This window comes from Salminus brasiliensis, chromosome 1 (genome assembly GCF_030463535.1).
Source record: "Salminus brasiliensis chromosome 1, fSalBra1.hap2, whole genome shotgun sequence".
NCBI classification, from domain to species: Eukaryota; Metazoa; Chordata; class Actinopteri; order Characiformes; family Bryconidae; genus Salminus; species Salminus brasiliensis.
Window position 1 is genome coordinate 98441766 of NC_132878.1, and position 18167 is coordinate 98459932.

At 46.9% G+C, this 18167-nt stretch overlaps 2 protein-coding genes across 3 annotated transcripts in view; one reads left to right on the plus strand and one right to left on the minus strand.

Annotated features, from left to right (window-relative positions):
* The window catches only part of dpy19l1l (dpy-19-like 1, like (H. sapiens)), a 20158-nt gene extending 13891 nt beyond the window's left edge, over positions 1-6267 (plus strand). The window contains exons 17-22 of the mRNA XM_072692571.1: positions 521-545; positions 2734-2853; positions 3261-3435; positions 3614-3713; positions 4976-5101; positions 6076-6267. Coding sequence (XP_072548672.1) covers positions 521-545; positions 2734-2853; positions 3261-3435; positions 3614-3713; positions 4976-5101; positions 6076-6238 — 709 coding nt within the window. The 3' untranslated portion in view covers positions 6239-6267. The remainder of the gene's footprint in view (positions 1-520; positions 546-2733; positions 2854-3260; positions 3436-3613; positions 3714-4975; positions 5102-6075) is intronic.
* Positions 6268-13947: 7680 nt separating this feature from the next.
* slc4a7 (solute carrier family 4 member 7) overlaps positions 13948-18167 on the minus strand; it is a 60276-nt gene continuing 56056 nt past the window's right edge. For both annotated transcript variants that reach the window (XM_072692561.1, XM_072692560.1), the window contains one exon: positions 13948-14084. In XM_072692561.1, coding sequence (XP_072548662.1) covers positions 14006-14084 — 79 coding nt within the window. In that variant the 3' untranslated portion in view covers positions 13948-14005. The remainder of the gene's footprint in view (positions 14085-18167) is intronic.

Consider the following 18167-nt stretch of genomic DNA (forward strand, 5'->3'; position numbering starts at 1 on the left):
TGTATTATCAGCCTAGCAACTGTCTGGCAGTGGGAACCACTCAATCTGCAGAACCACCGTGCATTTGGTAAGAAATCCGAGCACCATGATTGATCTCTGAGCCCAGATTCAGTCGATCAGTCAAGACATGTTCGGTATCTGACGTGAGTGTCTTTAGTTTACAACAGGAGACGCTAGGCTAACATTGCTAACAATCGCTAGACTCATCATCTCTGTAAATACGCCCTCGAACCCGTTCCTCTTGCAGCCTGTCTCTTAGATTAGTCTCCACTACTTTTTTCTCATGAACTCGTTTACTTCACTTAATGATGGATGTTTAAAGGTTTAGAATCCTTTAAGAAAAAGCACTTACCGTTGGCTGGGGCAGCTCTAGCAGGGCTAGAAATTCCATGATTTGGCTTATTCAATAAGTTTAATATTGACGTTTAACAATGTTGTGATGTGCTGTTGCGTGGGATGCTGTAATCCACGTTTGGAAGACCTTCTCTTCTCTTCATCTGAGCCTGTTCTCTCTTCGCAGGTCGGAGAAGTTGGTGAAGGGCGTGGTAAGACTGCCTTCATTTCCCCCAGATTCTCTTCATACTCTGCATAAACAGCAGCGATAGATAGAACTGCACAAGTTAGGCAAAAAGAAAAAGGGCTGAAGTGAGAATCACTGCCTTAATAAAACAGATATACTATAAAGATACAGCAGTTTGTGAGAGCTGTATACGCTACCAGTCAGAAGTTTGGACACACCTTCTCATTTCATGTTTTTTCTTTCTTTCTTTTTTTCCCTACATTGTAAATGAATACTGAAGTCATCCAGACACTCTGGCTGTTATCTGGGGCGCTGTTAGCTTGCAGTTTCTGAGGCTGGTAATGAACGTATCCTGTGCAACAGGGGAAACTCTTGGTCTTCCTTTCCTGGGCCGGGCCTGATGAGAGCCAGTTTCAGCAGAACCTTTGATGGTCTTTGCGACTGCACTTTAAAAGTTCTTGCAATTTTTCGGATTGACTGACCTTCATTACTTAAAGATATGATGGACGTGGGTCGTTTTTCTTTACTTAGTTGAGTCGTTCTCACCATAATATGGATTAGAATATTACTCAGATAGGGCTGTTCACCTTATACCAGCTCTACCTCGTCACAGCACGGCTGATGAGGGCAAGAAATTCAGTTTCTGAACTCTTCAGCAGACACAGCTGTAAACTGTAAGTCATTTCAGGTTTAAATGATCTAAATTATAAAACATATTCTGTTTTGTTTAATGCTAAATAATTCCACATCTTTATCTTCATAGTATGATGACTGTTGTATAAATCTACACTGCCGAACATATTTAAATAATGAAAAACCGCTAAATTTAAGTGTCCAAACTTTTGACTGATCCTGTAAATATATATATTCTATATATATTCTTCTGTTCTCCTAAAGGACAGCAGCAGTTTGTATTGCAGTATTTGTTTGTAGATTCAGCAAATCTTTTATATTTGGAAAATTTAAAAGATGTATGTACATATAGATACACAAATCTGTTATTATTTACATATCAAGTCAAGTCAAGTCAAATTTATTTGTATAGCGCTTTTTACAACTGTTGTCGTCACAAAGCAGCTTTACATAATTATTACTTAATAAAGAACAGAGACAGAGAAGAAAGAAGAAATAACATGAAGCGTCAAAGACCCCCGTGAGCAAGCCAACGGCGACAGTGGCAAGGAAAAACTCCCTCAGAGCTGGAGGAAGAAACCTTGGGAGGAACCAAGACTCACAAGGGGGACCCATCCTCCTCTGGCCAGACTGTTTTAAACATTAATGATAAAAATTACCAAACCAGGTACAACAGAAAGTTAATAGTTGTGATATTAATAGTGTCAGACAGGCACGAGTCCATCTAGGTTTCAGCACGGCCACCAAACAGGCAGCAGCGGCTGGCGGGTGAGCCATGGGTGGTGGCGGGTTGGGGGGGACCCGCTGGCTGGACTGGTAGGTGGCAGCTGGTTAGATGCAGGTAGAGGGGACCTCAGCGGGCAATCTTCCTGCAGATCGGGCTGGGTGGCCATTTACTCGGGGAAGGTAAAGAGAGAGAAGTTAGTTCTAAGAGGAATTTTATGGAGGGCGGAGAATGTTGAGAATCAGCATCTGGGTATGTCTGATGACTCCGGCAGGTCTGATTATCACAGCATAATTAAAAGGAGAGAGCCAGAAGGTAACACGGACACGGGTGCACCCTGAGAACACCAGCATCTATCTGCTCCACCGTCAACAAACCTGAGTGATCGCGTGTAAGCAGCGAGACGACAGCTCCAGCATCTCAGAGTACTACAATTCCCTGGGTCCGCGAACCCCTGGACCTGCAGCCCTTATCTAAGAAACATTAATTACCAAAAGCTAAACTAAACATATAAGTTTTCAGTTTAGATTTAAAGATTGAGACTGTGTCTGAGTCCCGAACATTATCTGGAAGGTTATTCCAGAGCTGGGGGGCTTTATAGGAAAAGGCTCTTCCCCCTGCTGAGGTTTTCAGAATTTTGGGAACGCGTAAGAGACCAGCACCCTGAGATCTAAGTAGTCTTGATGGTTCGTAATATACTATAAGATCCTGCAGGTACTCAGGAGCGAGGCCATGTAGGGCTTTATATGTTAATAAAAGAATTTTGTATTCAATACGGAATTTAACTGGGAGCCAATGAAGTGCTGATAGAATCTGTTATAAACATATCTGTTGTGTGTGTGTGTGTGTGTTGTAGATGGTGTACCACAGTCTGCAGCTGCTGGCCTTTGCGGTTCTGGCTGTCCTCATCATGAGGCTGAAACTCTTCCTCACTCCTCACATGTGCCTGATGGCATGTCTGCTGTGCTCCAGACAGGTACACACTCACACACACACACACACACACACACACACACACACACACACTACTCTACCGCCTCAGCCAACATGCTTCTCTACCTCCAGATGCTGCTTCTCTACCTCCACTGCTGGATCTCTCAGCTTGTCCAGAAATGCACGCATACAGCTGCCCATGAGGGGGCGCTCAGAGCCTGATTTGTGTTTACAGCAGTGGAGTAAAAGTGAATTGCTCTCCACACCTGTAGGGGGAGCCCAGGAGCATAATGACCAATTCTCACATGTTTAACATGTCTCTCAAACACTCTGGACTAGAATCAGAGCAGATGTTGTGGTGTGTGTTTCCATGGTGACTGTTCATGTGTTTAATGGGAAACTCTTGATTTACTCGTGTGTGTGTGTGTGTGTGTGTGTGTGTGTGTTTAGCTTTTCGGCTGGGTCGGTGAGAAGGTGAAGCAGCACATAGTCGTTTACGGCATCCTCTCCATAATGGCCGTTCAGGGCGTGGTCAACCTCCAGAACCAGTGGGGCATTATGGGAGAATTCAGTAACCTGCCGCAGGAGGACCTGCTGGAGTGGATAAAGGAGAACACTCCACAGAGTGAGATCATGCACACTCCTCATACACACACACACACACACACACACACATATACACACACATATACACACACACAGTTATTCAGTATCCACCTTTACAGGTATGTAGTTTAGATTATAATTTTTTTAGTGTCCACTATGTATTTTTCAGGATCTGTGTTGATGTTGGTCTGTTGCAGGTTCAGTGTTCGCAGGCGCAATGCCCACCATGGCCAGTGTGAAGCTGTCTACCGGCAGAGCCATTGTCAACCATCCACACTACGAGGACGCAGGACTGAGGTCAGCACTGAACCCCTACGCTAACCCCGACCTCGTTACTGAACCCTTACCCTAACCCCGGCCTCGTTACTGAACCCCTACTCTAACCCCGGCCTCGTTACTGAACCCTTACCCTAACCCCGGCCTCGTTACTGAACCCTTACCCTAACCCCGACCTCGTTACTGAACCCTTACCCTAACCCCGACCTCGTTACTGAACCCTTACCCTAACCCCGACCTCGTTACTGAACCCTTACTCTAACCCCGGCCTCGTTACTGAACCCTTACCCTAACCCCGACCTCGTTACTGAACCCTTATCCTAACCCCGACCTCGTTACTGAACCCTTACCCTAACCCCGACCTCGTTACTGAACCCTTACCCTAACCCCGACCTCGTTACTGAACCCTTACCCTAACCCCGGCCTCGTTACTGAACCCTTACTCTAACCCCGGCCTCGTTACTGAACCCTTACTCTAACCCCGGCCTCGTTACTGAACCCTTACCCTAACCCCGGCCTCGTTACTGAACCCTTACTCTAACCCCGGCCTCGTTACTGAACCCTAACTCTAACCCCGACCTCGTTACTGAACCCCTACTCTAACCCCGGCCTCGTTACTGAACCCTAACTCTAACCCCGACCTCGTTACTGAACCCTTACCCTAACCCCGACCTCGTTACTGAACCCTTACCCTAACCCCGGCCTCGTTACTGAACCCTTACCCTAACCCCGGCCTCGTTACTGAACCCTTACCCTAACCCCGGCCTCGTTACTGAACCCTTACCCTAACTCCGGCCTCGTTACTGAACCCTTACCCTAACCCCGACCTCGTTACTGAACCCCTACTCTAACCCAGACCTCGTTACTGAACCCTTACTCTAACCCAGACCTCGTTACTGAACCCTTACCCTAACCCCGACCTCGTTACTGAACCCCTACTCTAACCCAGACCTCGTTACTGAACCCTTACTCTAACCCAGACCTCGTTACTGAACCCTTACCCTAACCACAGCCTCGTTACTGAACCCTTACTCTAACCCCGACCTCGTTACTGAACCCCTACTCTAACCCCGACCTCGTTACTGAACCCTTACTCTAACCCCGACCTCGTTACTGAACCCCTACTCTAACCCCGACCTCGTTACTGAACCCCTACTCTAACCCCGACCTCGTTACTGAACCCCTACTCTAACCCCGACCTCGTTACTGAACCGCGAGGCTCTTAATGATGTTCTTAGATGAGAGATGGGAGGTAAGAGGAAGGTCTGTGTGTTTGTGCTCAGGGAGAGGACGAAGCTGGTGTACGCAATGTACAGTCGTAAGCCGGTGGAGGTGGTGAAGAGGAACCTGATGACTCTGCAGGTGGACTACTTCATTCTGGAGGACTCGTGGTGCACCAGACGGTCCAGGTAAAAAGGATATACACACAGCGATTAAAGCGATAGCTCAGCCCCCGAACGCAGTCAGTCAGCCAAGACAGGTTTGTTGTCTGAGGTTTGCCTCTTTAATTTAGCGCGAGAGTGATATTAGCTTTGCAGCTTCAGTTTGTAGATACAGTACACGGTCAAAAGTATTGGGACATCTGCTCATTCTTTCATTGCTGCTTCTGAAATATTAATTGCTTCAGGAGTATTAAAGAGCTGATCCTGCTTCTGTTGGAGTAACTGTCTCTACTGTCCAGAGGAGAAGACTCTACTAGATTCTGGAGGAGGAACATTGTTGTGAGGATTTGAGTGCATTCAGCCTCAAGAGTGTTAGTGAGTTAGTTTAAATGTTATATTTTAAATGTTTCCTCCTGTCTCTTATCTGATCTGCTGTATCTGAAGTGTACGCCTGATCACCACAGACCATCAGCAGCTTCCTTCAGCAGAAACCCAGTGACTCTAAACGTCTATTAGAGAGAAGTCTGTAAGAGAATACTGAAGCTGGTTTTAAAGGTTTTGCAGAAACATAGTATTAATAGTCATAGTCTCAGTAATAGTCTCTAATATTTTTAATTATTTTTAACAAATGTTATATTGTAATATTGATTATTATTTGACCCACGGTCAGTGAATGACCTGCCCTTACGCAACACACCCCGGCACAGCCCTTCCTTCTACAGTCAGTAAGTTGAGAGTCAGTGTTTTCTGAGTTCAGGGAGAGGTGTTGAGATGAGGGTCAGTGGAGATCGAGCGTACTCTACAGATACAGCAGATAGAGGTCAGGATCAGACACACTGGACTGCCCCTGTAACTCATCTGCCCATTAAAAAGCCCTGACCGTATACGGACACATAAATAGGTAGTTTAACATAGTCTCAGAGTTCAGACCCTGCACATTAAGGAAGAGGGGAAACTGGATTAACTGTCACTTTAATGCTCGACTCTCTGATGTGTTGCAGGCCGGGGTGCAGCATGCCGGAAATCTGGGACGTGGAGGACCCTCAGAATGCTGGGAAAACCCCCCTCTGTACCCTCATGGCCAGAGAAACGCGGCCGCACTTCAGCACCGTCTTTCACAACAGCGTTTACAAAGTCCTGAAAGTGCCCAGAGCCTCCAGATAACAGCACAGCGCTCACAGTCAGGGGGCAGGGGGGCGCAGTGGAGGGCAGGGGGGCGCAGTGGAGGGCAGGGGGGTGCAGGGGAGGGCGCAGTGGGGGCGGGGGTGCTCCACCAAGCGGGACTTCTCAGTAAGCTGGAAATTTTCAACCCAGTGTGAGGACTGTCCAATAGGACCGCCCCTTAGCTGTCCTCCTGATTTGGGTTCAGGCTGAGTGAGAAATTCTGCTCTGTGGAAATCCCCCCAGGTGTGAGTGTGTGTGTGTGTGTGTGTGTGTGTGTGTGTGTGTAGAAACGGTATAAATGGCAACTGTAGGACCCGTTTGCATCAATGTGGTCTGTGCGTTTGTTCTGGTACCTGTAGCAGGTGTTTAATTGATCGTGATGCGGGGGGGGGGGGGCGCTAGCATTTCTGCACCTGTTGAACTGTGAGTATTTATTGTTGTCTAGTAGCTGGAGGGCTGAGGGCCTTTCCCCTTGCTGCTCTTTGCCAGGTCAGTATGCTCAGTCCTCCACGGTTTAGCCTTTCCTCCAGTGGTAACATTTCAGCTGCATCTTTTTTAGCTTCATTTTTGGGTTCCAGTTCAGGTGGGACGTTTCCATACCCTCATCATGGACACTCATGGCGGTCATGGCAGTGTTGAGCTTTTCGGGGTTTCAGTTTTGGGGTTTTCCTAAAAATCAACACAGGCTCAAAATCATACACAGTCACCTTATTCAACCCCAGGAACACTGTAGCAGCTGTTAAACATGGTGGTGGTAGTATCACAGAAAACACTCAGCTAGACCATTGACACGTGCACACAGTCCGGCAGTGACCCCAAATACACATCAGAGGTGGTGTGGAATAGATAAAGCAGGTAACAGTAAGCTTTTAAACCCTGACCTCAACCCTGCAGCATTTGGACAAAAGTATTGGGACAATTGCTCATTCATTCACTGTATCTTCTGAAATCAAGGGTATTAAGAGCTGATCCTGCTTCTGTTGGAGTAACTGTCTCTACTGTCCAGAGAAGAAGACTTGCTAAGACACTGCTGTGAGGATTTGATTGCATTTAGCAACCAGAGCGTTAGGGAGGTCACCTCATCCAAGTGAGGCCACCTCATCCAAAAGTACTGGATGGAGCTCCTCCACCATCATTCCAGAGAACACAGTTCCTCCACTGCTCCACAGCTCCTCAATGCTGGGGGGCTTTATACCCCTCTAGCCCACGCCTGGCATTATTAGGCAGCATGGAGTCAATAGGGTCATGATGTTGATCTGATCCAGAGAGTCCTATTCTGTTGGCAGTACTTCTTCTCTACCGGGACTCAGAGTTCAGAGACATCACTGAAAGCCCAACACTGCCCTGATCATATGTCCATGAGGAGTGTATGGAAACGTCACAGCCGTGATTTCTTCCACTGTAGCGAATCAGCCCCCTTTAAAGGGTGGATTCAGGGGTTTATTAGAGGGAGCGGTGAGGAAGTGAGGAGCTCTCCGCGGGTTTCTGCTCAGCCTTTCAGCAGATCCGGGTTTGAGGGCGTTCTGCAGCGTGCGGTTACATACAGTGCATTTGCAGGTCAGCATCCTGACACGAGGGAAATGTCTTTCACAATCAGTCACATCCTGTCAGAGCCGTTCTCATTTCCTCTCCCTTTCCACAGAATGTGCACAAGGTCTCGCAGCAGAAGCATGGTGAGGACGTGCTGGAAGAGAGGTCACCTAGAGAATGACCTCTCATAGTGCTTCAAACAGTACAGGGTCAATGGACAGATGAGTTACAGGGGCGGCCAGTGTGTCTGATCCTGACCTCAATCTGCTGTATCTGTAGAGTACGCTCGATCTCCACTGACCATCATCTCAACACCTCTCCCTGAACTCAGACTCACACTGACTTTAAAGCATCTGGCCATTGACCTCCATTGTAACGAAGTTTTGAGGTTTTGTGTTCTTTTGAAAATCGCTGGTGTTCCTCTGGAGGGTTCCTCTGGAGGGTTCCTCTGGAGGGTTCCTGTGGAGGGTTCCTGTGGAGTGTCGATGTGCAGCGACTGAGAGCAAGAGCTACAGTTACAATCAGAGCTGCTTTGAAACTTCTAGTCGTAGCCTGGTTCTGCTGGTCTGGAAATGGATCAGGGTGTCCTGTCCTAGCCGAGCTGAAGTGTGGTCCAGTACAACAGTCCAAGCAGTAGCTGCTTCTGTCCTCAGCGTTACTGGTCCAGTATCACCGCTGTTTCTTTTCTAACCTAATCCACTCTTAATCCCCCCCCCCCACTATCTAGAACACCCCCTGCTCATATGATGCTCCCAGCACTGGAGGTGATCACCATCTTCCTCTGAGATGCATGAAGAAGCTCCACCACAACTTCTCAAACTGCCACTAACAAGCACCACCACTGGAGCTGTGGGGGAGAGGGAGGACCGTTATTCTCTCCTGGACTCCCAGTCACTGACGTATGGCTGTGGCATCGCCAGGGGCTCCTGAATACAGAGCCAGTGCTCAGACAGCTGCTGATTAATTAGCTTTTATTACAAAGGAAAGCTGAATGTAGGAGTTATGAGGCGCTGCTCCAACTGCAGTGACCTATTTAGGCTAAAGCTGGCGCTAGCTTCAGGCTAACACATGGTGCAGAGTGGATGCAGGCCAGTCGGATCCTCAGGCCTTATTTAACCCAAAGCATTTCAGTCAGAAAGCTCCTCGTCATGTTTCTGAGTCTGATCTGCAGGACCGGAGGGAGGCCACACAAACCAACACCAGTTCAGTATTCGTACCCTTGTAGCCACACTGGACATCAGCAGTGGTGCCGATCCTTCATTATGAGTATTAATAATTAGCCTTTTTATTGTTGATTTCTTTACTGTAAGATAAACGAGCAGCATGGCACAGCTAGGGGGCGCTGTTTCTGTGGAGAGTTCATTTTGTTTGTTGTCTTTTTTTACTGTTTATTTCTGGTATTTTATGAATAAACTTTTCGTAATTTTGCAGCACAGTCCCTGTTTTCCCTTCTGCAGTCTGAGAGGAGAACGCTCCCATTTCTCCAACCTCTACATCCACATCATTGTCTGGTTAAGACATCAACATTCAGACGGGAGGGTTCGGTGTGAAACGCTCGGTTCTAGATAAGCTCCCCCCAGTCAGAGCTGGAGTTCTACAGTGGAGGTTCTAGATAAGCTCCCCCAGTCAGAGCTGGAGTTCTACAGTGGAGGTTCTAGATAAGCTCCCCCAGTCAGAGCTGGAGTTCTACAGTGGAGGTTCTAGATAAGCTCCCCCAGTCAGAGCTGGAGTTCTACAGTGGAGGTTCTAGATAAGCTCCCCCAGTCAGAGCTGGAGTTCTACAGTGGAGGTTCTAGATAAGCTCCCCCAGTCAGAGCTGTGGTTCTACAGTGGAGGTGAAGGGAAGCAGACGTCTGAAGCTCTAATAAAAGCTCCTCACAGAAAGTTCTTCACCTAATGGTGATGAAGACGCTGCCTGATGCCTGAGACACGGTTCTACCAGAGTTCTGAGAAGAGTTCGGCTCTAGAACCTGCTTTTAGAACCAGATCATTAAAATGGTGGAGGGATACATGCTGCAGGGTGTAGTGCAGCTACAGAAAGTAGTCCCTAAAGACAACTGCATTAGCTGAGATTCTCCAGCGTTCTTTGTAAAACATTCTTCAGAGGAAAAATGAAACTCCTTCACTCCTCTGTGAGGGTTCTTTAGTAAAGGCAACAGTTCTCTATAGAACCACGGAACTTCCACACCCTCAATAAAAAGAGATTATTACACTAAATGGTTATAAATATGCCGCTAATTAAGTTTGTGTACCATTAAAATAGAGGGATACTAATGGGGTGATGTGGCAAAAATAGAGAGATCTCTATATATATATACAAACATACATGGACAAAAGTACTTAGACACCTACAGGACCTTTTTACATATCATAGGCAATCTACTGGGAAAGCTTTCTACAAGAGGTTGGAGTGTCAGGGGAAGTTCTGTCTGTCCATCCAGACACGTTGGATCAGAGGGCCTGGCTGGCAGTCTCCGTTCCAGCTCAGTCTGAATGTGGTGGATGGGGTTGAGGTCAGGGCTCTGTGTGAGGGCCAGTCAAGTCCTTCCACACCAAGCCAGCCTCTGTTGCGCTGGGTCAGTCAGCCAGTCATGCTGGAGCAGAAAAGGGTCAAACTGTTTTCACAGGGCTGGAGGGGTACAGCGGTCCAGAATGTCTCAGTCTGCTGAAGCGCTATGATTTCCCTCCACTGGCAGGGCAACCCCTGAATAACCCCCCATAGCATTATCCCCCCTCCTCCAAACTTTCCAGCTGGCACGGTGCAGTCAGACAGCTAAGGTACTCCTGGCATTCGCCAAACCCCAGACTTATCCATCAGACTGCCACTCCACAGAACACTCAGTATTGTGCTTGGTGATGTAAGGCTTGCATGCAGCTGATCAGCCATGAAAACCCATTCCATGAAGCTCTGCAGTTACTGAGTCAGTTGGAGGCTTTTCTGCTCTCTGCTCTGAGCTCAGCACTCGGCCCTGACCCCGCTCTGTAACTTTACGTGGTCTGACAGACACTCGGTGGCTGAGCTGCTCTCTGTGAGCTGTTCCTCCTAAACTCTTCCACTGTTCAATAATAACACCACTCACAGCTGATGGAGGAAGATCTAGGAGGGAGGAAATTTCACCAGCTGAGTGTGGAAGAAAGACAGAATCAGTGTTTAAGAGCTGTGTCATGGGCTGTACATACATTTGCATACAATTATAATGTGTGTTAGTGTGAATGGATGGTCACCGGGTCAGTTCTGAAACATATTTATCTTTATTGCTTTTAAAGAAATTACAAAAAATAGTTACTCCATGTTGTCCTCCGTCTAAACAATAATAATAATAATAATAATACATTGTCCCTGTGTCTAAAGTGAAGCTGATTTGATCAGTTCAACAATCAAACTGGTCTGAAATGCAGTGTTCTGACCGCTTGCAGGCCACAGCAGGTGAGAGGATATACAGCACTTTAAACACTACGGCAGAAATACTTGTTCCGGGTCCTCGAGGGAAGACGCAGTTTATAAAGGCCCGTCCGATCCCCACTAGAACCTACAGGACCTCAGACCGCTCTGAAAAGATTCTTCACAGCGAGGAGGAGGAGGAGGAAGAGGAGGGGAGCGCTTCTATAGGCAGGAGTAACTCCTCTTTCTGCTAACCGTTAAATACAGACTCGTCTACTGAATAACTTAATTAGTTGAAAAAAGGCAGACTGTACAATCTGGAACTTTACAAAACTACAGATAATAAAAGTAGAAACTAAGAAGCTGATCATTTCTGGTGCTTTTATAAATATCAGGCACAAAAACTGATTCTCTTTAAATGTTTTCAGCGGTTTTAAAAAGACCACCCTGAACGTGGCACTGCGGTCGTGCTGTGAGCCCACAGACTGAAGGCTAGTTTGGCTTGCTGAGGGGCATTAGGGGTGGGTGGGTACTGAGGGTGGGCATCGCTGGAGCTCTGGTGAAGCTTGCAGATTCCTGAGTTCCTAAATCAACGGTCAGTGACCTTCTTCCCCTGGACATCCAGCCTGACCCAGATTTAACACTCCTGATCTGCCCAGTCATGGCATGAGTAGAGCTACACTAATTAGGCTGTAATACACTACAGGAAGCGTAGGGGGCGCTCTATAATGCTCTATAATGATCATATGATCCACACGCTCATTCTGACAGACTGTAATACAGTACAGGAAGCGTAGGGGGCGCTCTATAATGCTCTATAATGTTCATATGATCCACACGCTCATTCTGACAGACTGTAATACACTACAGGAAGCGTAGGGGGCGCTCTATAATGTTCATATGATCCACACACTTATTCTGACAGACTGTATTACACTACAGGAAGCGTAGAGGGCGCTCTATAACGCTCTATTTTTTCAGTCTGAGCAAACCATGTGTCTCATATGAAGAGTGAACAGCACCCCCTACGCTTCCTGTAGTGTATTACAGTCTGTCAGAATGAGCATGTGGATCATATGAACATTATAGAGCATTATAGAGCGCCCCCTACGCTTCCTGTAGTGTATTACAGTCTGTCAGAATGAACATTGTTTATATGAGCACTTCAGGGCGCCTCTTGTGCACTACAGGTCAGTAGATGTCCAGGAGCCGGGCTGCTGACCGCTGTGCTAAGTGGACTGATTGAATACGGTTATAAGGTACCGTGGTCGGGATCGATTTCAGTACCTGAAGAGCAATGAATCACAGGTCAACATCTCCACAGTGCAGACGGAGAGCTCCACCAGTACACTGCCCTTACGGGTCACTGGGTTTAACTGGTTAGGGTGGGTTTCCTCTCTGGCACTGAACTGCAACCAAATCAGCAGCATTTGAGGAACGGCGGCAGTTTTTACTCCAGCTGTGCTGAATCAGACGACCTGGCGGACCGGAGGTTTGTTAGGTAGCGCGGCAGCTATGAGGCTAACGCACCCTACAGCAGAACTCCCCCAGATCCCCCACCTGCCAACAAGCCACTCGCTCTGCATCCAGGTGTTCATTAAGGTGTGGCTTACAGACCTGTGGGTGTGGCTTAGGGTGCAGGTTGACTCTCTCTGAACTATAAGCACTAACTAAACCTCACACTCCACCTGAACTCCACCTGAACTCCACCTGAACTCCATAATCTCGCTGTTTACCTCACAACCTGCAGCTTTACAGGAGACCATCTGATCTTTCAGAGGAAGTGTATGTAGAATATTTTAAGTCCTGTTGGAGCATTTCTATTGGTCCGTTCATTAGGAGGTTCTGATCCAGTATGAAGAACAGCTGCAGAATCTCATTATGGAGAAAATGACTGAGGTAGAAAACAGTCAAGAAAGCTGTAGGAGCTGATTTCACAGGGAACAAGGAGATACCTCAGTAATTACTGTTAATTACCTTAATGAACACCTGGATACCTGAACACCTGGATACCTGGTCTATGACCTGTACGGTAACATCAGCCTCAAAGCTACAAACCTGCGAGACCTAAGCAAACCCGTCTCAGCTGATCGTCCTAATCCCGGGTTGGAGGAGAACTGTGGGTTTTACACAGTCCAGCCGTTTCACGCTCCGTCAGCCTTGTGTTTAAAACACAGCTTTAAAAAATAAATAAAATAATCAATAATCAATAATAAAAACTAACTGTTAATCGCAGGTTTTAGTTTGACACCGGTTCTGAAGGAGACGGTACCTCGGCTGTGTTTAGCGCGTTGAACGGAGCTCTATGGAATCGGTACCGTAACAAAGATCACCTTCTAATAATAATAATAATAATAATAATAATATTAAAAAACGTTCACTGACTTTAATGACTTCTCTCAGATAAACAAAAATAAAAGCGCAGGAAGTCGCAGCTTTCCTCAGAGCGGCAGTGTGATCGGACCACTGCTAAAATAAACCGCTAAAATCAGACGCGTGCAGCTCGAGCTCAGAAAGTAAAAGTCCTCCCACTAATTCTGATCCAGCATCGTCCATCTGACTGGACTCCAGCTGGCTCGAGTCAAATGAACTCCAGGGAGGACTTTTACTTTGTAAAGCTGAGCTCGCCGCCTCTGGTAAAATAAGGAAAACTGAACTGGTTGGATTGTAATAAAACTGAAAGTGGAGCCAGTGTGAACGCAGTCTGTTGCTCCTTCAGGTCCTCCTGATTTCTGCCCGAACCAGGGGTCAGCAGGTCACTCGATTGGACAGAACTGGACTTTCTACCCCCCCTCCCCCCCTCCCCCCCTGCATGCTTTCTCTCCACCAGGGGGCACTCTTTCTGCACCCTACGATCATAACGATGTTTCTGTGTCCACAAACTTCTGTCCTTCTTCGTCCTCCACGTTGATCTTAATGCTGCTGCTCTTCTCGCTGTAAAAGAGACGCAGGTGAGAAAACAGGCTGGACACTTCACCCCGGACCACCAGCGCCATCTACAGCAGCGTTAGAGGAAATGTTTGGGGATGCCTCGATTTCTCCTAAAGCCAGATCAGTCAGGTTTTCTACAGCAATAATTATAATATTATAAAACAATATTCAGTCATTTTGCATCGTTAAGTTAAAAAAAAGTCTTTTTTAATTAAAGTCCCATCGTACTGATCCCCGTTATAAACAGCACAGAGAAGCTTCAGGCTCTGCTTTACTGAATCAGTTCCAATCCTTAATCAGCAGCTTCATCCCTTCACTGACGAGACGAACAGCAAATCAGACCTAATAATAATAATAATAATAAAAAGAATGCACACAAGATATAATAGCCCAATAACAATATAATGACTTAATATAACCTGTAGTAATATAATACAGAATAATACAGCCTAATATACTAACACGCAATACTGTATATCATTTAATATAGCCTATTACAATACATTATAATAAAATATAATGTCCAATACAATGTAATATACAATAAAATATAGCATAATATATTACAATATACATTATATTTATTATAAATGTATTTGAGTCTATTTTAATATAATATGCAGAATATCTGATCTAACCACTGTAATATAATCTAATAAATACTGAAGGACGTTTATGATAACGCTATGGTTATTATTATTATTATCCCTATCTCTGAACTACTGCTACAGTCCAGATACTTTTTTAGAGAAAATTGACCAGTGTCTACTGATGCCCAGTGGGAGAACTAGGTCCAGTTCTTATAGCTGGTCAGTGACCGGAAAACATCTTCTGATCCAATGAAACAAAGCAATAACTGAAATATCAGCTCATTAAATATTCAATCTGGAACTGACGGAAAGTTTGAAGAGAAGGTGCGACATCCCCAAACATGAGACACACACACACACACACACACACCCCTGTAAAACCTCCTAATCAGCCCAGATTCCCACTGGTAACTGGTAATACACACCTCCTCTGTCTCCCCACAGTAACGCTGTGTTCAGATACCTTCATATAAACACTAATAGACTCATCCTGTCTGTTAGACTCAGTATTCCTGACTGTTTACTAAAGAACATCCACCTCAACATTAAAGCATAATTAACAGTAATTAACAGTAATGAAGAATAATGAAGAATAATGGACCACTCAGACAGAAGGAGCTCTCTATCAGGGACTCTTATTATGATGTAATCCAATTCCAGCTGGAGGATTTATCACCATGGCAACTGTGTGACTCGGACTGAGTAAGAGTGTTTACATCCAGAACACAGAATCAGGCCAAGAACACACACACAGACACACACAGACCCAGACAGACCCAGACAGACCCAGACACACACAGACACACACAGACCCAGACAGACCCAGACACACACAGACACACACAGACACACACAGACACACACAGACCCAGACACACACAGACACACACAGACACACACAGACCCAGACACACACAGACACACACAGACACACACAGACCCAGACAGACCCAGACAGACACAGACACACACAGACCCACACAGACCCAGACACACACAGACACACACAGACACACACAGACACACACAGACCCAGACAGACCCAGACAGACCCAGACACACACAGACCCAGACACACACAGACACACACAGACACACACAGACACACACAGACCCAGACACACACAGACACACACAGACACACACAGACCCAGACACACACAGACACACACAAACACACACAGACACACACAGACACAGACACACACAGACACACACAGACACACACAGACCCAGACACACACAGACAGACCCAGACACACACAGACACACACAGACCCAGACACACACAGACACACACAGACACACACAGACCCAGACAGACCCAGACACACACAGACCCAGACAGACCCAGACACACACAGACACACACAGACCCAGACACACACAGACACACACAGACCCAGGCCAATAACACATTCACACACACAGACAGAGAGACACAGACAGACAGAGAGACACACACAGACAGAGAGACACAGACAGACAGAGAGAGACACAGACAGACAGAGAGAGACACAGACAGACAGAGAGACACACAGACAGACAGAGAGACACACAGACAGACAGAGAGACACACAGACAGACAGAGACACAGACAGACAGAGAGAGACACAGACAGACAGAGAGAGACACAGACAGACAGAGAGACACAGACAGACAGAGAGACACACACAGACAGAGAGAGACACACACAGACAGAGAGAGACACAGACAGACAGAGAGACACACACAGACAGAGAGAGACACAGACAGAGAGACACACACAGACAGAGAGAGACACACACAGACAGAGAGAGACACACACAGACCCAGACACACACAGACACACACAGACCCAGGCCAATAACACATTCACACACACAGACAGAGAGACACAGACAGACAGAGAGACACACACAGACAGAGAGACACAGACAGACAGAGAGAGACACAGACAGACAGAGAGAGACACAGACAGACAGAGAGACACACAGACAGACAGAGAGACACACAGACAGACAGAGAGACACACAGACAGACAGAGACACAGACAGACAGAGAGAGACACAGACAGACAGAGAGAGACACAGACAGACAGAGAGACACAGACAGACAGAGAGACACACACAGACAGAGAGAGACACACACAGACAGAGAGAGACACAGACAGACAGAGAGACACACACAGACAGAGAGAGACACAGACAGAGAGACACACACAGACAGAGAGAGACACACACAGACAGACAGAGACACACACAGACAGACAGAGAGACACACACAGACAGAGAGAGAGACACACACAGACAGACAGAGAGACACACACAGACAGACAGAGACACAGACAGAGAGAGACACACACAGACAGACAGAGACACACACAGACAGAGAGACACACACAGACAGAGAGACACACACAGACAGAGAGACACACAGACAGAGAGACACACACAGACAGAGAGACACACACAGACAGAGAGACACACAGACAGACAGACACAGACAGAGAGACACACACAGACAGACAGAGAGACACACACAGACAGACAGAGAGACACACACAGACAGACAGAGAGACACACACAGACAGACAGAGAGACACACACAGACAGAAAGACACACACAGACAGAGAGACACACAGACAGACAGAGAGACACACAGACAGACAGAGAGACACAGACAGACAGAGAGAGACACACACAGACAGAGAGAGACACACACAGACAGAGAGAGACACACACAGACAGAGAGACACACACAGACAGAGACACACACAGACAGAGAGAGACACACACAGACAGAGAGAGACACACACAGACAGAGAGAGACACACACAGACAGAGAGAGACACAGAGAGACACACACAGACAGAGAGACACACACAGACAGAGAGAGACACACACAGACAGAGAGAGACACACACAGACAGAGAGACACACACAGACAGAGAGACACACACAGACAGAGAGACACACAGACAGAGAGACACACACAGACAGAGAGACACACACAGACAGAGAGAGACACACAGACAGAGAGACACACACAGACAGAGAGACACACACAGACAGAAAGACACACAGACAGAGAGACACACAGACAGAAAGACACACACAGACACAGAGAGACACACACAGACAGAGAGAGACACAGAGAGACACACACAGACAGAGAGACACACACAGACAGAGAGACACACACAGACAGAGAGACACACACAGACAGAGAGACACACACAGACAGAGAGACACACAGACAGAAAGACACACAGACAGAGAGACACACAGACAGAAAGACACACACAGACACAGAGAGACACACACAGACAGAGAGAGACACAGAGAGACACACACAGACAGAGAGACACACACAGACAGAGAGAGACACACACAGACAGAGAGACACACACAGACAGAGAGACACACACAGACAGAGAGAGACACAGACAGAGAGACACACACAGACAGAGAGACACACACAGACAGAGAGACACACACAGACAGAAAGACACAC